Below are 19,920 nucleotides of genomic sequence, written 5' to 3'. Positions count from 1 at the left end.
CCCACGACAGCAGTGACGATATAACATTAGATGGACTGTAGGCATTATTCATTTTCATTTTTCTGAATAATGCACAAAAAAATAATAATTTTTTTATGTTAATTCACCGTAACATAAAATTTTGTATTCGTGTAGTACACTAAGCGTGTAATAGTTCTTTTGCGTGACTTTAAGTTTAGTACAAGATTACTTTAAATTAAATTATAATGAGAAACACTAATGACTGAGTCACATACTTTATCTTAAATATATGTGTCATATTTGAAAGAAAAAGAACATACATTTACCTAACATATAACTGAACACAACACAGGTCATTAATTGTTAATTTAATAGTTAAAAAACAAACGACCACTTAATGATACAATATTCAAAAAATCACACAAAATCATACACAAAATTCGCACAGATCAATATAAAATAAATAACTAAAATAAAATGTTAATCCAATCAATATAAGTATCATCACAAAGAAAATGGTTACGAACGAAAAATAATATTTTAATTTTTAATACATTTTAGAAGAGTTTTTTATCGATTTTGTTTTTTATGGTAATACGCTACACTTCCGCAGGGACAGAAGGCCACTCTGCCCGTATGCGTTCAGCTCAACATAATATTATAATAATCATTCGATTGCGTGACGCATAATAGGGTTGGCACCTGATTAATTAAATTTATGCCGAAAGTGCATATCCCTAATAATTATAACATCATAATGTTCTATTAAATTTAATAGGTTTCTGTGAGTAATACTGCTGAAACTTTTATGCTGCGGTAAAACGCAAATCTATATAAAAATAGTCAAGTTAATTAATGCATTATAAAGAAAATGTATTTACATTTACATTTTTGCAGAGTCAATCGTATGGGAAGCTGGATATAAAATATAAATATTTATGATATGACAGACATAGTCACAAACAAAATTTATCCTTTTCTGAGCTCACATACAATAAATTATATTCAGAATATAAGAGTGTGTCATTTTAGGTGACAACCCTAACCGGAGGTCAAATTTTAGTGCCGCCCCAATCAAAATGTTATGCGCCGCAGTAAAAATAAAATATTATACTTGTAAATCCTGCGTTTTACTAAACATCGCGGTATACTTCCGATGTTACAGCCATAAAAATTTTGGAATTACTTTTAGAAGTTCACTTCAGGAAGTGCTTTCTCTACTCATATACGTTATATACAGAGTTAACGAACAACAGTTCATTTTTTTTAGTCCATCATTTACTAAAATTGTAACCTTAAGAAACTAGAAAGCTACCAAACAAAATAAATTTCTAAGTTGCAATATAAATTGCGATTTTATTACTTGTATTCTCAATTACGAATTAATTTATCATGTCATATCGAACATATTAGTCAAAACGCATCTGAATTTACATTGCAAGTACCTACTACATAAGTTAGAAAAATTTTATTGTTAGCATTTTATTGTTACAAAAACATCCTTCATATGCATACAGAATCGATTTTTTAAATTCTGCCGGTCTCTAAACATTTATTTTGATTGCATTGCAACGTGGGCCCGTCGGAAATAATATGAAAACTGGGTCGAAGGTAATCTACAATTTGTAATTATGTCGACTGTAAACACGTGCCGCGAACCGACTGCCGGCCGTAAGAGCTGCTCCATGCTGTAATGAGCTCGCGTCCGTGACTTTTACTACGTTTTTTATCGCGCCTGCTTACAACAATTCTTTACGGCCCAACTTTGTGTGTCTGAAAGAATTTTTAATGTACTTTTTTTGTTGATAATTTTTGCTCGTGTTATTTTTACACTCTCTCCATCTGCGTGTTAATGTCTCTACACTTCTACCATTTACAGTAATTTACACTACTTTATACATCTTTAAACATCTGGTTTACACATTTCTTTGTTTATCTGCTATAGAGGAAATTCTTATTGAGATGTAACTGTAGAACACATTTAATTATTTACCTATTATTAATTTCCACTTGCAATGGAACGAGATATAAAATGTACTTTACTATATTACATACCAATCACATCAACTAACTTAGTCAAGTCTTAAATAAGTTTTCTTTCAAAACTGCCCTGCATAACTTTGGCACGATATAAAAATGCTCTCAACCTGAAACTTGGAGCTTTTAATTCTACGGCCGAAGCTAAGCGAGTGATCCGGCGCTCAGCGGAGCGCGCACGTGCCGGCTTCGGCAGACCATTCCGGATAATGCCGACGCTCAACCAATAGCGGTTTATCGGAAGGATTCCTTACGGACGACGTGTAAGCCATTGATGCCTTTTAGGTTTAACGGAAGTAAAGGAGTTACACTACTTAAACGTGTAAGGTACAAGGACTTTTTTGTAACGTAATTGAAGTGAGCGTTCAGTTCAGCTCATGTGGATCACTTCAGCTCGCGTTGGAAACATTTAGCACAATTACAACATAAATGAAGACTTTACAAAGTCTTTGTAAAGCCGTTTTATTATAAAACCTTACTTTTTTAGGTATGCGGAGTACACAGGTACTTGTTAAATAATACCTTACTTAACAGTGAATAACTTGGAGTATTCGAGAGTACGCACTTTAAGAAATATTATTTATACCCAAATTGACAGCACTACACTTGTATACAATACTACGGTACAAAGTAGAAATACGAGGTGTTAACCTTTCAAAATTTATTACACGTCATATTCGTAAAACTAAGATTGCAGTAATAATCCGGGTTGTAATGAACGGAAAACTTTTCAAATTACACAGCACTAATTCAAAATAATCGTTTACGATTCGTTGAAAGCGAAACGGTTTAAAATTAATAGCAGTTACAGTTGTGCAAACAAAAACGGGTAAAGTTTGTAATAGGCAAATTTTATGTTGAGAACCACTTGCTTTTTTGGTGCATAAAATTGTTTAACATTTTATATTCAGAATTCTGTATCTTACAGGCATATTTAACATGATTTTATGGGTGTTGCAAAGAAGCGTACAGTCTATTTGATGGTAACTAGTCACTGCTACTCATCGATATCTACACTCCACCGCAATTAGGATGGAAGTTTTAAATAAGATTGCCCTTATATAGCTTGTTAGCCCAAAGGACTCGCCGTCGGGACCGCAGATATGTGCAATTTGTCCCTGTAGTTTCGGGACTAGAATAGGGCTACAGTAACTCCTGCCTGTCGTAAGAGGCGACTAAAAGGGGGCTTCCGGGGTTGCGGGCGGCAAGAGTGGGAGCTCTAGCCGTCCAGTAAGCGATCCCGGGAAGGACGGCGGTATGTGTGGTCGCATAGCGTCGTGTACACCAAATGGTGCGGGAGGAGCGAAGACTGCTCCCCCAGGGCAGAGCCCGATCGGGGCATCGCGCTTGGAGGACTCCGGTTGCGTTCCGTCGGAGATCCCGGAGTTCTCCAACAAGCGTTGAGGACGGCCACCGGGGGGGTTTTAGTGCGGTAAGAATCCCACATAACCCGGCGTCGCTCCCACGTCGTCGGGTACCTTTTGAAGGTTTCCCCCTCGTTAAGAAAAAAAAAAAAAAAGATATGTGCAATTAGCGTACGCGTTATTCCGACAAAGGGATTCCAGAGGAATACCGTGGGGTTTTAGCCAGTAGGAGTACGGTATACCCTCTCCGCTGCCCTTGCGGCTGAGAGATACCCATGCAGGGTTTCCCCACGAAAAAAGAACAAAACCCTAACGTTTCAATGACCCCCTTTTACAAGTCGTTCTGATTTAGTTCTATGTCTTACCATATACTTAATACTAGAACACAACAGCACTTAACAACTCTTGTAATAATAAAAAAATAGTAATACTTCGAGTGTTGCCGATCTCGATACACGAAGGGTTCCACTTTAAAATCATGTTTATAATAAAATGCAAATTACTTATACATTACAGAATGTGTTAATATAACTTAACCACGACATCGGAAACTAATAACTTCATAACAAAAGGAGTTTTATATGGAATAAAGTCACTCATACAATATAACACGTATGTAGGTGCATAATGCAGTACACCCATTGTAACCACCATTTTACCTATTATAAATAATGTAAATATATAATATATTACACAAACGTTCATCCCCTAAATTAGAGAAAGCTAAAGAAAAGCTAAATTTCTTAAGCATTAAATATCCAAAAATCCTTACTAAGTCATCCACTTAATATAAAGTAATCCGGTGCCAAATTTCATGTTTCTAGAAATATATACATTTTCAGAAACATAAAACACTCTTGTCCGAACATTCGCAATAAAATATACACCGGCACACTATTTATTTAATACTTTTGCAACATTTTAAAGCCGGCGTAATGTTCAGAATGCAAACTCTAATAACACTGCCTACTGCACTTCAACAAACACGTGTTTACAATCGCTGTAATTACAAACTGTAGTAGTTTACCTTTGACCCACTTTCCTTGGCTTACTTTCTACGTGTGTCCAAGGTAACCCTTCTAGTTAAACCGCGAGTCAGCCACATGAGCGGTATTGTGAGTACTTAGCAAGTTCCGACGAGTTAGCTAAACGACAGATTTTCTAGCGAGAAATAGAAATAAATAGTCGAACCACAAAAGGTTCTACCACCTACAATAGACAAGAGTTAGGGTTTTTTTTTTGTTTAATAAGTAGGTCGTAGACGATTATGGATAAAAACAATGACATAACAACGCAAGAAATAACGTATACGGAACTTGTATCGAAAAACAAAATGATTGACATTTACGGGTTTTCTAGTAAACGCAACATAAAAGACAGTTTTGATGGTACCCCTTTAAAATTTCTCTTAAAGCTCTGTTAAAAGCAACGCAAATTCCTCGATACCAGGGCAAAGCAAGCAAAATCCCGTGAAACGAGAATGTTTAGAATCTGCCGAGTCACATCTACTCCCCAATGTCTAACCCGCTAGCATTTAGCTGAATCATAAAGCTCCCCTTTAGTCGTGTACATATTCGTTTTAATGCTCGTTACAGATATTAAAACAAGAACTAAAATGTACAATTGTATTTTGTAAATATCAGTTACAGTTGCAATTATCTATTACCTTAAATTGTAAAATGTAACTGTTCTTTATTGATGTCAGTAAAACGTAGCACATCTGTCACGATAGTAGTTTGGTATCTAAAAGTTCTATTTCAGGTTCAATTCCCGGCCAAATAAGCATCGAAATTTAGAATATTTGTCCTGGGTCTGGGTGTTTGTGTAATCATCATATGTGTCCACGACACTCATGGCGCAGATTGCGCTATATAGTTTCACTTAACTATGACGACTGAAACTCAAAATACAACCATTAAATAATTTTGAATACAAAATCTCGGCGCAGACCATACCTCCATCAAGATTTTATAACAGCTAATAAGTAAGCTTTATATTACTTTATGCTCCATAAATACAATTGGGGTGGCAATAAAAACTGACCTTACTGTAGGGCTGCCACCTAACAAACACTTTTTAGGGGAATTTATTTATTGTCAATATTCTTCGGATTCCGACAATAATAACGAGCCCAAGTTATGTTATGATGATACATTTTGCTAACGTAATTACCAAAGCAAATACCTATTTCAATGAGATAAACAATTAAATACCTGATGTTTATTTACCTCAAAATAAAGTACTACGATAAGATTGTAGTTTTCAGATAGTCTGAAGTGCCATAATTATTAAACTTCTTTAAGTTTTATTATGCGTATAAGGTTTCTTTATAAATTGACGTAGGACAAAAAGTACAGTGATTTAGGGAAATGCAGCGATATGGAAACGATTTACATATTTGGAGTAAAACTTGAGAAATACCGGATGTAAATAAACACACCCCTAACTAAGTGTCACGCTATTGAGCGATTTATTCGACCGCAGCGAGTTGCGGAAATGTGTCACGTAACTGACCATTGAACAATTTTGATAATACTTGAAGGTCTTTTTCGAAAACATAAACCAAAACATGCTAGGAAATATCGGTGTAAATCCAAATGCAAGACAAAATTCGGAAATGCAACGTACTGGAAAGCGGTTACTACCGATTTTACGTATCGAGACTTTCCCGAAAATATCGAGATAGCCAAAACTAGGGCGAAATCGGGAAATGCAGAGAAACGTCACCCCTACGTTAGTGTCACGCTATTGAACGATTTATTCGACTACACTGAGCACGTGTTCCATTCACGGTACAATATTACGTAACTGACCATAAACATTTTTTTTGATGCCTGAAGGACAATCCGAAAAACGTTTATGACTCAGAATATACCAGGAAATATCAGAACAAATATAAAAATAAGACGAAATTGGCATGTATGATTCGGAAAACGTTCTAAATTGGGATGGAACCAAAACTAGGGCGAAATCGGAAAATGCAGAGAGACGTCACGTCACCCCTAAGTTAGTGTCACGCTATTGAACGATTTATTCGACTACATCGAGCGTGTAGTACGATTCGCGGAAGCGTGTCACGTAATTGACCATTGAACAGCTTTTGATAACGCCTAAAGGACGTTTTGAAAAACATTGAACGGGAGCACGCATGACAATATTTGGAAAGCGCCAAAAATAAAGCAAAATTATGAAATGTAGGGAATTTGAAAGTGGTAGATCTGTTTAACGTTAAATACCGCTGCTACATATTTTTCACCTAACCACAACAGTATTAAACGCACATACCTATTCAATGCGTTCCGAATTAGTCTTCAGGAGTAGCAATGCATCTGTGGCCGACCGTCGGTCGGTAGGACTATAATCTTATATGGGGTTGATATCCATAGGAGCAATTGCCACCCAATATTAAGTGCACGGTTGTTTGCTACATGTATTGTATAAGAGAATCTGTAGTCTGTAAGTAACAATATTCAATGGTCAGCTGGACTAAACCGGTCGGCTAATTCCTTTCAGGATATTATGTCTTTAGTCTTCAGGATATTAGGAAGTTATGGGAGTACCATATATAATAGGTTGCATGTCCGAAGACGGTAAGAGAAATGTATAGAAATTTATCATTCCATTTCCCTTGTAAATAAATGTTAAGTTTGTTACTTATTATATTACAAATTTACTATTATAGATACAAATATCAAAGTCTTATAAAACTTTTTATGTATACATAAACTCACGAATATTTACTATTCACGATTTTATTTATGTTTCAAACAACTGTCTTTAGCGGCGCATTAGGCATGCAATCAGAAAACTAATTTCAAACCTTATTTAAGTTTCCAGTCTGCATAAATAGATTCAGACGTGTTTATTTACCTCAGCAAATACATATTAACCTGCGTAAACAGCTTTAAATGTCCAATGTCAAAATTCGGAACGAAACTAGTTTTGTCTCAGTTAAATTTGTTAGTAAAACTTTCGAAAGGAATTTAGATGCGCCCTCGAATTTCGGGTTCGCCCTACGATAATTGGGTTTGGGAACAATTTGCGGGGCTGGTTAGCCTACGTGAATGTGAAATAGTCTAAACTTGTGTTTGTTGCTTTATTGTGGAATGTCATTATGTAAAGGATACGTTACACGGCCTTTGTTTGTTAAGTGTGTTCCAACGTGGGATCTGATAAGTGAAATTCCAATACTTTCAATGGGACATCGGAGTCCACTGTCCTTTATTGAGTAACCCTAACTATTTATTGAACTGAGTCCGCGATCAGAACAGATACCAACCTTCCGTATTATAGTGGATTTGTTTCGAACTTAGTATAAAATATTGGTCATAGAGAAACTAGCTTCTAGAGAATGGAGTTTGGACAAAGTGAAATCAGAATTGAAAGGCTCTGTTACTGAATAGGCTATTTTATATGAAAGGAAAGTTTCCGATGCTCATCTCAAAAACAGCGCTTCAATAAAAATGTTAATAGAAAGAAAATGGTATTCTTAGAGTTATACGGTTTTGTATGTAATTTATTTATGAGACTTTTATATATTGGATGTTTTCTAAGATTTGATTAACAATACATTGATTCCTAAGAAATACCCCCCTCGTCTCTCGAACCCTCCCTCCCTCCCTCGAACATACTGGACTGTCCTATTTCGGCAATTTTTTCTTACTTTCTTTACCATTATTTATTTGTTAGTATTATAGATATACTTATTCGAGGCATTCCAACTTAGTCCTCAGTGGCGAATCTGTAACCGTCTTCTGATAGTACTCTAATCTTATATGGCATTGATAATAGAGGTCATGGCCATAGATAGATGATAGCGATAGGTAAAGAGGTCATGGTCATACACATATGATAGATGACAGGTGGATTGCGATAGCCTAGTTGTTAAGAAACTCGGCCTCTCGATCGAGGCTCAAACCCAGGCACGCACCTCTGATTTTTCGAAGTTATGTGCGTACCAGAAATTAATCATCTATTCCTTAAACGGTGAAGAAAAACATCGCGAGAAAACCTGCGCACCTGAGAGATTTATAAAAAAAATATCTTAAAGGAAGTCTACCAATACGCACTTGGCCAGCGCGGTGGACTATGCCGTGCCCCTCAGTGGGACAATAGTTGATGATGATGAGGTGGATTGCACGTTTTTTTTACTAGTTCTATACATAAAAGCCCAAAATATATTCATAACAATATTACCATTACATACATTTCGTGCACGTAAGCCTCAAAAATCCGTAAGTAAATATTTCCTGAATCTGTTTTAATACCTCCAGTTGATTATTGATACGTCAATGCAGATACATTGACGTATTCGTTAAGCTGGCACACAAGTTTTATTGACGTACGATTATTCGTCAATTGTAGGTTTAATATATTAAACGGTGCATTTATCAGTAATACAGGACTTATACTGTTCATGTATGATATATTTGTCATAAGTAGTATAAGGTATGTTTTATAGGTTCTGTACCCTTAGTATGAGTTTTTACGTTTTTACAAAAATGACTGGTTTTGTATATGTTTACGTATTTGCCCATACATTTCCAATCAGTTCTGATACAGTCCGCTAAGGGCGTTGAATGGAAATGTATTGGCAAATACGTAACAAATACAAAAACAGTCATTTTTGTAAAAACGTAAAAACTCATACTAAGGGTAGATACTCTATATCTAATCGTCTTAAAACATTCAGTTACTGCTTAGTTATAAATTTATAACTTTTCTATTTATTCCTGGGTTTCCAAGGGATAAACAGAAGGAAAGTGATTGAATTGATACATTTAACATAAAATTTTCGTTTCGACTTAAAACCATCATCAACCACAAAAGCAAGCTGGATAGTCCTCACTTACAAATTCAAATGCAAATTCAATCTTTCTTTTTTGTCCTAATTTAAAAGTTTAATCCAATATTCATTAAAATGCCTCTATTGTATCCAAAACCACTTTTATTTACGATTTTCTTCATTACAATCTACGCAAATCAAAAGGCAATTTCCAAACAGACCAAGTTAAATTTGATTACACTCATGACCTCAAATATCAAAGGTGACGCATAACTTTCAGTAGAGGTCGTTATAGTTAATGGTCTGAGGCGTTATCAGATGTGATTGTGGGGAGAATAAATAAGTGGAACGAATAGCTTTCCTCCCAGGAATGTTTGGAATCGACTATGGTTTCGATAAAGTAGACTAATGTGGCTGCGGCAACTTACCGCATCTCGTCAAGAGATGGCGCTATATCTCTGAATCACGCTATTGAAGTTTTCACAATATCTTATATATATACAAAGTTTGACCTGTGAATATCGGAACATGGCTGCTCCCCTGGTACAATCACCTCGCCTAGTGAGAGATATTTTCTTTTGCCAAAGTGGCTATATTACGTGTTCCCGAATTGTTCTTTATAGTTCAGAGGTATGTGTAGTCTACTAATTCGCACTTGGCTAGCACTAGCTAAACCCTTTTCACTCTGAAAGAAGTGTCGTGATCAAGGAGTGGTATAATAATAGGTTGACGAGTGAAATTTTGATGAACATAATCGTTACCGATATAAGCTTGTACCACTTGCCATTTCACTAAACCCTGTAAGCAGAGGGTTCCAAATTTAATCCTCCCGTAGACAGTTATATGATCGATTAAATTTAGATTTTTGTGCCCTTAGTATTTATACCAGTATTCATTTGCATAACGTAATGTGACGTTACAAGTACCGTAATATGACAACAGACTCAAGAGTACGAGAGAAAGTAGGTAATGAAAACAAACATTCCTGTACTAGTTAATTTATATACTCTCTAATTATAATGAGTGCATTCCGTCTTTGTGTAACCTCGTTAGTAGAACGATGTTGTTTCAAGCTACATACACAATGTTGCTCTACTAATCTTTATTTTAATTGGTAATTTAAATGACGTAGATGAGGTAAAATAATAGAACTCGACTTCTGCGGCACCACCGCCACACCTATTTCTGCCTATTAATAGTAGTGTTTAGCGCTGCTGTGTTCTGGTTTGAAGAAAGGGGTAAGGGAGACATACTTTTTGAGGCGTTCCAGCTTAGTCCTCGGGCTTAGCGGCGCATCTTTGGCCGACCTAAGGCAGGAATATCTAATCCTATCTGGGGTTAATTACTTAGCATCGGGCGGATTGCGTGCTATTAATAGGTATACTATAAAATATACTGCCAATACCTACAATAATTGCAATAATAACAGTCCAATTATTGGATTGTTTAGATATTCATGATTTCGTAAAATCTAGCAATTTCAAGATACAAACGTACGAATACGAAAATATTTTCGTATGTCTATCTAAGTATGTGTAGCGTGATCGGCTGAATCGAATTTGAATTTTCATTGGATCCTAGAGGAGTTCTCCAGGGTTCCCTTACCAGTCACGATATAAAACATTCGTAACTATACTTAAATGTTTTCGGTTAGAGCTTAGACCCTAATGTCCCTAACAAAACTCAGAAAAAATGTTTTTGTACTTACGTACAAATTTGTACTGGTAGCAAACTTGAAATCCTCTTGGCACAAGTTCAAAAGTCTTGCAACTTAAGGCAGAATCTGGAAAACATTTACCAAAGGAACCTAATGTTGGGTAGTATATATTTAGGGTTGGCTCTCGTGACTGGAATATAAGACTACTGCAGTAAAGCTATCTATACAATTGAATTAGGGTTGTCTGTTTGTGATACAAACTAGCTTATGTTTATGTTTTTGTATTACATTAAAACATGTAAGTGCTTCTTGAAATATTTTAGAAGTTCCTTAAAATTTTAGACGGTATAAAGTTAGTGCGTTATATCTATTTATGACTTATGGCGTCGTTTTTATAGTATAAAAGTAGCATACGGGCATGTTATCCAAATGATAGTAAGTAGCAACTGCCAGATGAAATTAGATTCCTACCTGAGGTCGTTCACAGTTCCTACACCTGTGGACTAAGTTGGAACGCATCGAATAAGCTTCTCTTCTCTTATAACACGTTACAAAACGGAACACAGTGGCGCTTAAACCTGCTGTACGTCCTTTGACATGCAAGATCATGAGCGAAATTAAAAGTGATTTTAAACAAGTCAACCTACAAACACGTTACAAAAATGTCATTAGAACTTAAGCTTCATTTGGTGTGGTTGAGTTGATTATTACAGTGTCAAATTGTGCTAATTGCTTGAATACTTTTTTGCTACTTTATTCCAATATTCAAATAAAGGAGCGCTTTTATATTACATTGTTCTCACAAACTTCCTTATTCTGAAGTAAGATTTATTTATAGTTTTGTAGTCTCATTCTGTACTTGTAAATACGTACTTTATTACATCAAAGGACGAGATTCCCGAGACAAAATCATTGTGACAAAGTAGCCCTTAGCACCGCGAGATTCTACGAATCCTCATAAATCCCTTTGATTCGAAACGCGGAGCTCTGTTTGAAAGCTATGGTGTTTGATCTTGAAATGCAAGTCACCAAATTCCTTAAGGGCCCAAGGGCTCCCGGGAGATGTAGATAAGCATCTTTTTTGTATTCCTTTTTTGCTTTGATAAAATGAATTTGCTGTATCTGTCGAAATCGTGCCGTTTTTCTTTTACAAATGATTCTTACTAGGAAAACTACCTTCACTTTTTGTAAAGTAATAGATTTATTAACTTGCTTTAAAATAAAGTAAAGTAATAGGTTTATTAACTAGCTTTTAAATTTATAATGTACGTTCAATGTTTAATGAATACATTGTTTAGATATTTGGAACATTACTTAAAAAATATAGCCTATATCACGCCAAATATTTATAAAAAATCAATGACACCTCATATGTAAAAATCGGTCAACTCATGGACTGTAGGGAACAAAGAATGATACATAGGTACATACATACACACAAAAAAAGTTACCTTTTGCAGTCGGGCAAAACATACGGTAAAAATATTATTTGTCTGCCACGGTCCGTATATTCAGCATATTCAATGTCTTTAAATATTAACGGTGCTCTAAAATCTTAAACAACTTAAAAATGAATCCAGACCGAACATTTAGTACTAGGAAAACATAAAACAACTCACCATACTCTGGGCACGTGATGCAGAACGCTACAGCCAGGAAAAAGCCGATCACTTCGCCCCCGAAACCTTTGCAGGCCATTTTTTTTATTTAGCTCAACTGACGCTGGCTTTTACCAACATTTTTACTTGTTTTTGTGTTTCACTGAAACCCGCGCACATTGATCGTCCTCTTCCCGTGAAACGATCCCACAGGCAACATTGTAGTCGGCCCTAATCAAGTTTTTCACGCTCCCTAAGTGCGGTCACATCTGAAACAAAACGAAAAGATTCAATTTTAATACGAGAACTTTCCTGTAAAATGCTTTGAGACGAACACTTATATAATAAGTCAGTGTTCTTTATTTAAAGAAGTGTTTTAGTTCATCACTATGTTCTTAGTACGTAAACACATAATGTTTTTGTAAGTACATTAAAATATAAAAAACAAGGGCGTCTTTCACGTCACGCGTGTTAACGCCCGCGCTAGCGTTCCACCCACACGCGTGCTACTTGCATCCTATCCTTTCATCCACAAACGCACAGGGGTCGCAAAGCGTTCTGCATCGAGTTCATTTATACGTGCATTTAGAAGACGTGCGTGCGCGCGTAATCACGCCCGACAGGAGAAGTGCCCTAAAATGGTTTGAGACTTAATATTGCGGTTGTTTGAAATTAAAAAGACCCTAGTATTACCCAAAAGTACTTAATAAAAAATATATAGAGTATCCTTGGCGATTCTTAATAATTAGTTCTTTTATATTGGCAAGAAAATAAAGACAGTATTATTTTATCATAAGTGAAATATATAATACTATAATAAATATATAGTACTTCTTTCATAAAAAATAGCCACCCAATAGTAAGCCCAAACCCCAAAACAATATTAACAATTCACATTGTTTAACCATTTCAAATTCCTTTTATTTCTAGGCTAGTAAATAAACTCATTGTGCAAACTCAATTTTGTTACAAATGATTCGGTGTATAAATTTATCGCTGTGTGCATACAAGTTTATCGGAATATCGAGATTGTTTCGGTAAAATAAATAGTGAATATCATTTGTATTTAAATCCCATTCGGTTTACAATTCGTTAAAATAACTTTTACAATACTGATACGGGCGTTACTAAAATTATATACGTCGTATATTTTTAATAGCACATAACTATAGTAGATATGTGGATTGTACGTAAGTACATACTTCTGTTCCACGTAACAAAATAGTACTTGATTGTGATAGTAATTTAGCAATAAAGTGCACACTTTTTGTGGTAAGAGAGATATACTTTTCTGAGGCATTCCAGGTTAGTTCTCAGAAGTAACGGCGCATCTATGGATCTCCAGTAGTAATCAAATCCCATTTGGCGTTGACTACGGATGTTCATGTGCTGCATGACTCTAGTTAGACTGTTAATTTTGAGTAAACTGGGTACATTATAACTATCGTTTTATTTAACTAAGTTCTTATACTCATACTTAGTTCAAGCATTAAGGTGTCAGTAGGTGTTCAGTCTTTGTCAACTGTAGGTGGGTAGAAGCAAATATCCACCAGAGTTGTCTCGCCAATGTCGCTTCGTGCGACGAGTCGTCGTCTTGCGCTCTGCAGGAGCCTACAGACGTTCTGTACATGCCCTCTCGCTCCTGTTTTGCGCGTGCTACTGCGTGTTCATTGTGAAGTGCAGAGACTACTCCTCGGGAAGATCAGGCCGTGCTTGCTTCCTCGAACGTGACGAACGTTCCTTCCGTGACAGCGCCGTGCGCGTCTGACTCGATTCGAGTCCGCAGATAAACTTGGAAGGCAAGGTTGGTGGTTTTTCTACTCATCTCCTGGGACGAGGATTAGTTCATACCTCTCACACTATACAGTCTACTTATATCCTCCCGTGGGATTGCGTGGCCGTGCCCGCATACCCACATCCTGCGGTCTGGCCTTCGAGCTGGACCGCATAGTTTGGTTTCAATTAAGACCTGGATTCAATTCGATACCGATTTCTCTTCAATTCGATTGCGTGGAATAGTATCATCGCCAACCCATTACTGTTCTACTACAGGACATGGGTCTCCCAGAGTGTGAGGTGTTTATGGCATAGCCCGCGCTAACCGGGTGCGCCGAATTGGTAGACTAACACGCATTTGGGATTTTTTTAAGTAACTCACAGGCGTCCAGATGATTTCCTGACGATGTTTTCCTTAAACGTTTACGTGAGCGATAATAAATTTCTAATACGGACACAACTTTGAAAAATTAGAAATACTCGTATGTGCCTGGGATTTAAACCTCAAACTTATTGATCGAGAGGGTGAGTTTCGAATGTCTATTAATTACTGCTATTTCTGAAACATGACCGTGTAGCGATATCTTGTTGAATTACGGGAAATCGCCGCTGTGTAATATGTAATCGATTGAAATGAAGAGAATGATAGTTCTCAGTATTAGACTATTGAGAGTATGGTATTCCATAAACTGGTAAGTAGTTTACCACTTACTTGTAAATAGGCTATGGCAAATAGGGTACAAAAAATTCACCTTGTTAATTTTACGAAAAAATATGTTTGTTAATTTTATAAAAAAGACAAACCCACTGAATGTCTTACCAGATTCTCTCAGTAGAGGTCGCGTTCCGAACCAGTAGTAGTTTAAAAAAATATATTGTAACTGACAATTTGTAATAAATATATTTCAATTCATCATTAATCAAAACTACAGATGAGCAACATTGTCAGCGATATTCTATCCTACAAAACATACGGCAATATTGCCGGCAAGGTCTTTCTCTTGCCATCTGTTTGGTAATATCGTGAACCACTACAATCTAGCCTAGACATCGAATGTGCCGTAGCTACATCAAACTACTGCAATATCAGCGGATTATATTGAGATTGTGGTAAGTACGCCTCGTACTTATTATACAACATTGCGTGAATCGCGACATTAATGGCAACTCGAGTGATACACAACTGCAGCTAGTAATTGCCCCTTTTTTTTTTTTTTTTTTTTTTTTTTTTTTTTTACGCGGAGAAATCCTCATGGATTCCCTTACGCCCGGGGGAGCGAAAGGGATATGTCGGACTCTTACCGACTAAAACTCCGCGGCGTTCCTCTGGACGCTCGATGCCGGGTCACGAGAAGCGTTAGCATTACATTCGCGGCCCGGCAACGTCGGCCGGCGCTGATGTTAACGCCAGCCACGTCCCGAGAGGGAGGGGCCCCTCTCACTGGTGTCCCTCATGAGATGAGCGTGCAGAACGCACGCACGACACCTCGAGCCCTAAAAGAGTTGGATTCCCCCGAATCCGCCTCGGTGGGCTCATGGGACGGGGAAAGGGCGGCCTTCACCATGAGCCGCCCTACGGCGTCCCGTGCGCCTGCGACGAAGCGGCTGGGAAGACACATCATCCTCTCTAGCCCTCTCCGCCGCTTCCTTCGCGAGCATTACTGCTTCGCAGAAGGAGCGCACCGCCTGCCACGACCTGTCACTCTCAACCATAGCACGAACTACGGTCGAGAGAGAGAGGTCGGCCCCTAATACAGAGCTGAGCGCGCTGCGCTCCGCATTCCACGCAGGGCATACCTCCAACGTATGCTGGGCCGTCTCATCGAGGCAATTGTCGCAGTGATGGCACCTGGCTGTCGGCTCCCGCCCGATCCGGCACAGATAACTCCCGAAACAACCATGTCCCGAGAGTATCTGTGTCAGACGGAAAGACAGGACGCCGAATCGCCTACCTAACCACTGCTGAAAAATCGGACGAATTGCCTCGATAGTCCGCTGGCCGGCGGTAGGATTCGCCAGCCTGGACGTCCACATTTCGGTAGCCCTTTGACGCAGCTCAGCTCTGTGCCCCTCCAATTCCTGCCGTGCGGGCGGGCGGCCCCAGGATCGGTGCGCCTCCTCACGCCACTGACGCAGCGACGCAAGGGCTCTCGCTTCCAAATCCCAGGGCAAAGAACCCGCCAGCACGCAGGCTGCCTCACACGAGATCGTGCGATAGCCCCGTATAACCCTGATCGCCAATACCCGCTGGGCTCGCACTAGCAGAGCGACATTACGGCGATTCAGGGCATCGGCCCATACAGGGGCCCCGTATAGAGCCATCGATTTCACGATGCTCGTGTAGAGACGTCGACACGACGTCTCTGGCCCGCCGAGGTTTGGCAGCAGCCTGCCCAAGGCTGCTGCCGTCCTCAGTAGCCGAGGCGCTAGGCATTCAAAGTGGGGACCGAAGTTCCACCGGCTATCCAGGACGAGCCCTAGATACCTGATCGACGGCTTCACGTCGATGCGAACTCCGGAGACGACGATATGGCAATCCCGGGGTGGCGCTTTCCGAGGGCCATGAAATATCACAGCCTCAGATTTTTCGAGCGCCACCCGCAAACCCAATCGCCGTATGCGGCCCACCACGAATGCCGTGCCGGCGGTGGCGCGGAGAGAAGCAACCCTGTGGTTCTGGCCACAAGCAGTCACCAAGGTGTCGTCCGCGTAACAAATAACGCCGACACCCGAAAGGAGAGCTCCTCTCAGTACCCAGTCGTAGCCAATGTTCCACAAGAGGGGACCCAACACTGACCCTTGTGGAACTCCGCACGACATTTCCCGCCGACACCACCGGTCTTGACCGGGGTATTCCACCGCACGCCCAGACAAGTAATCCCCGATGATCCGTTGTAGGTAAGGAGGCACTCTGTGATAACGAAGCGCCTCCCTGATGCAACTCCAGGGGAGGGTGTTAAAAGCGTTGGCGATATCAAGAGACACCGCCAACACGACCTCACCCCGGGCGACCGCATCCTGCACTAGGGACTTTACCTTCTGCACCGCGTCTACGGTGGATCTACCCCTGCGTAGTAATTGCCCCTAAACTAACCCTTTGATATAAACTTCGTCCTTGTCAGAATGTCATTTGTTTACTTATTTAACTAGTACCCGACTGAATAAAAATATTTCACTAAAAATATAAGTAATGTGTCCTATGTCACGTCCATAATTTAAACGAATCCAACGACACCTTACAAGTAAAATCAGTCAAGCCGTTCGAGCTGTAAGGCATACCAAATAATCTTACATGTACGCACACACACATACATAAATACATATATGGATACATTCATTTATATATTGCTCGAAATATATGACTCTCTGCAGTCGAGTAAATAGAAAACGACTATTTAAATACGCTAAAATGAAGCAATTTTAATATGTCACCGTCCACGAGCGCACGACACATTGTTATCTAAGCGCATAGAAAACTCAACTATGCATAAATTACATTCATGCAGCATCTGCTTCACGTGATAAATTGTATCATCTGACGGCCATTTTTTGTTTACGTTCCCCTTAATGCTCTTTCTGTTTAAATAGCAAGTGCTAGTAGCAGATTAAATTTTATAACGTTCGATGTATAAATAATCGAAACTTCTAATTAAATAGAGCCATTAGCGACAGGTGTGATACGAAAATTTGTCGGATTTAATTCTTGGTGATGATAGTAGTGGCCTTAATTTTAATGATAAATTTTGATATCTCTATCGAATGATGCAGTTTGCACTGATGCAAGATTAAATAATGCATTTAGATAGGACTAGTCCTCTGAGGCTTCAACTCATTATTTTCCCAATTTCATGTACAATCTATGTTCTGTTTAGACTTAAATACCTTCTGCCATGGACTAGTACCTAATTAAATGAACGACATACCCCGTTGTTACTTGAATTACATAAAACTCTGTTCGTGTAACAAGCAAAAATATTTTCAAACATAAATGTTAATAAACCCAAAATAACTAAAACATTTACAAATTTCATAACAATGCATTATTCGCGAATCAAAATCTTGTCGACAAAGGGAAATGAAAGGAAAAATTTCATGCCTATTTAATTTTTCTTTGAAATAAAATGAAACACAATGCCACAGTCGTGCGTCATTACGAAAATGTGTATTTTTCATAAGAAAATGTTGGGCTTTGTACGCTTTTCTCGGTAAATGATCAAAGGTGGTAACCTCGGGAAACTGCGGTGCTATTATAAAATGTATTTAGAATAATGCCATGAACTTTGAAATAGCAGTGAACATTAAATATTTCTAAATATTTATAATTCTATTACAGCCCACATGGCGGCGCTTACCATATAAGTCTAATGCATAAATGGTTTCAGGGTTGATCCAGAACAGATATCCAAATTCATCATTCAAATACCTGTCAGAGATCGAACCCAGAACTAAATGTGCAATACAGAATGCCATACCGGTATGGTAACCGCTTCACCACGCGTGTCGTCATACTAGAATGACATATCAATGTCACATAGAATGCGTAAAACTGTAAGGGTGGGTTGCATCGTGTAAGTATAACGATTACAGAAGCCTAACCAACCGTCATATCCTTCATTAATATATTAATTAGTTAAATCATTTTAGTAAAACAAAACCGCATTTATGTGGAATGAATATTTTGTGTAATACAAATATGACAATATGATACTATAATAAACATAATTATAACTGTGTAAAATGACAGCGTATAATACGGCCACTAATCACTGTGCAATTTCGAGTAATGATAAGTTTCACTTAAACCGGTGAATGATAATTGAAAACAATTAGTTGGACGCCTATTTTAAAGGTTAATAATTGTTTAAGGTACCCATTAATACTACTTATGGTGGCTGCAACCCTCTTTACATCTCACTGCAGAACACAGTTCGTCCCTATTATTCGGATTAAGCTCAAAGCATACTTAAATACACTACTACAATGTATTTTACGTTTATTTTATATTTACATTCAACTTAAAACGAAAGAGATAAACTAACCAATGAGCAAAAACGAGAATCCATTTCTAGTTCAACTCCCAAGTATAGTTTCCGTTAAATGAAATAAAGGATCATACACAACGCCCGACCCGAGCACGAACAAAACACAATTAAAGCGACCGTTTTTTACACAATACGCGCCATGTAATTATTTGTTCAACGCGTTACAACTGGAAGTGACCTGAAAAGGACGACGCGAGCACAAAAGCGTCCGAGGTAGAAATTGTATTGTGCGTCGCCGCTTTATACTCGCGAGGCTTCTGTTTGCCGGCACCTATCTATTCTTTGCTGTCACCCACTTAATACTACTTCTTGCCTCCTGGTTTGTAATTAAATGTTTTATTTAGTTCTACGCTGCACCATTTTTCTCGTTTAATCAACTTGGATGTGTCACGTATGTTATGAAAAATGTACTTGATTCAATTTATCTGGGAAACTGAAATCTTGAAATACACCCGCGGACAAAGAAAACGGGTCAGTGCGAAAAATAAATTTACTATTATAATAATAGAGTTAGAGACATGGATGAAACTGTATGTTGTAGTTAATTCGTGGATTAATAAAATAACAAAAAATATTGGAAACTTGAACTTAAGATTCCTTCAAAATATCTATATAGTTTTAACGTTAAACTACTATCATTATTTTCTAATACGCACATTACTTCTAAAAATGCGTGCTAACAAAAACAAGTTCCAAAACA

General features: G+C 38.1%; 1 protein-coding gene across 3 annotated transcripts in view; it reads right to left on the bottom strand.

The window, feature by feature from the left end:
• The window catches only part of LOC140751634 (neurotrimin), a 131,482-nt gene that overhangs the window by 45,897 nt on the left and 65,665 nt on the right, over positions 1 to 19,920 (bottom strand). For all 3 annotated transcript variants that reach the window (XM_073085605.1, XM_073085606.1, XM_073085607.1), the window contains exon 2: positions 12,424 to 12,671. In XM_073085605.1, coding sequence (XP_072941706.1) covers positions 12,424 to 12,502 — 79 coding nt within the window. In that variant the 5' untranslated portion in view covers positions 12,503 to 12,671. The remainder of the gene's footprint in view (positions 1 to 12,423; positions 12,672 to 19,920) is intronic.

Source organism: Epargyreus clarus, unplaced genomic scaffold (assembly GCF_041222505.1).
Source record: "Epargyreus clarus isolate Ecla_fem2 unplaced genomic scaffold, WU_Ecla_fem_2.2 ptg000023l, whole genome shotgun sequence".
NCBI classification, from domain to species: Eukaryota; Metazoa; Arthropoda; class Insecta; order Lepidoptera; family Hesperiidae; genus Epargyreus; species Epargyreus clarus.
The sequence above is the reverse complement of the archived record's forward strand: the minus strand, read 5'-3'. Positions and strand labels throughout refer to the sequence as shown.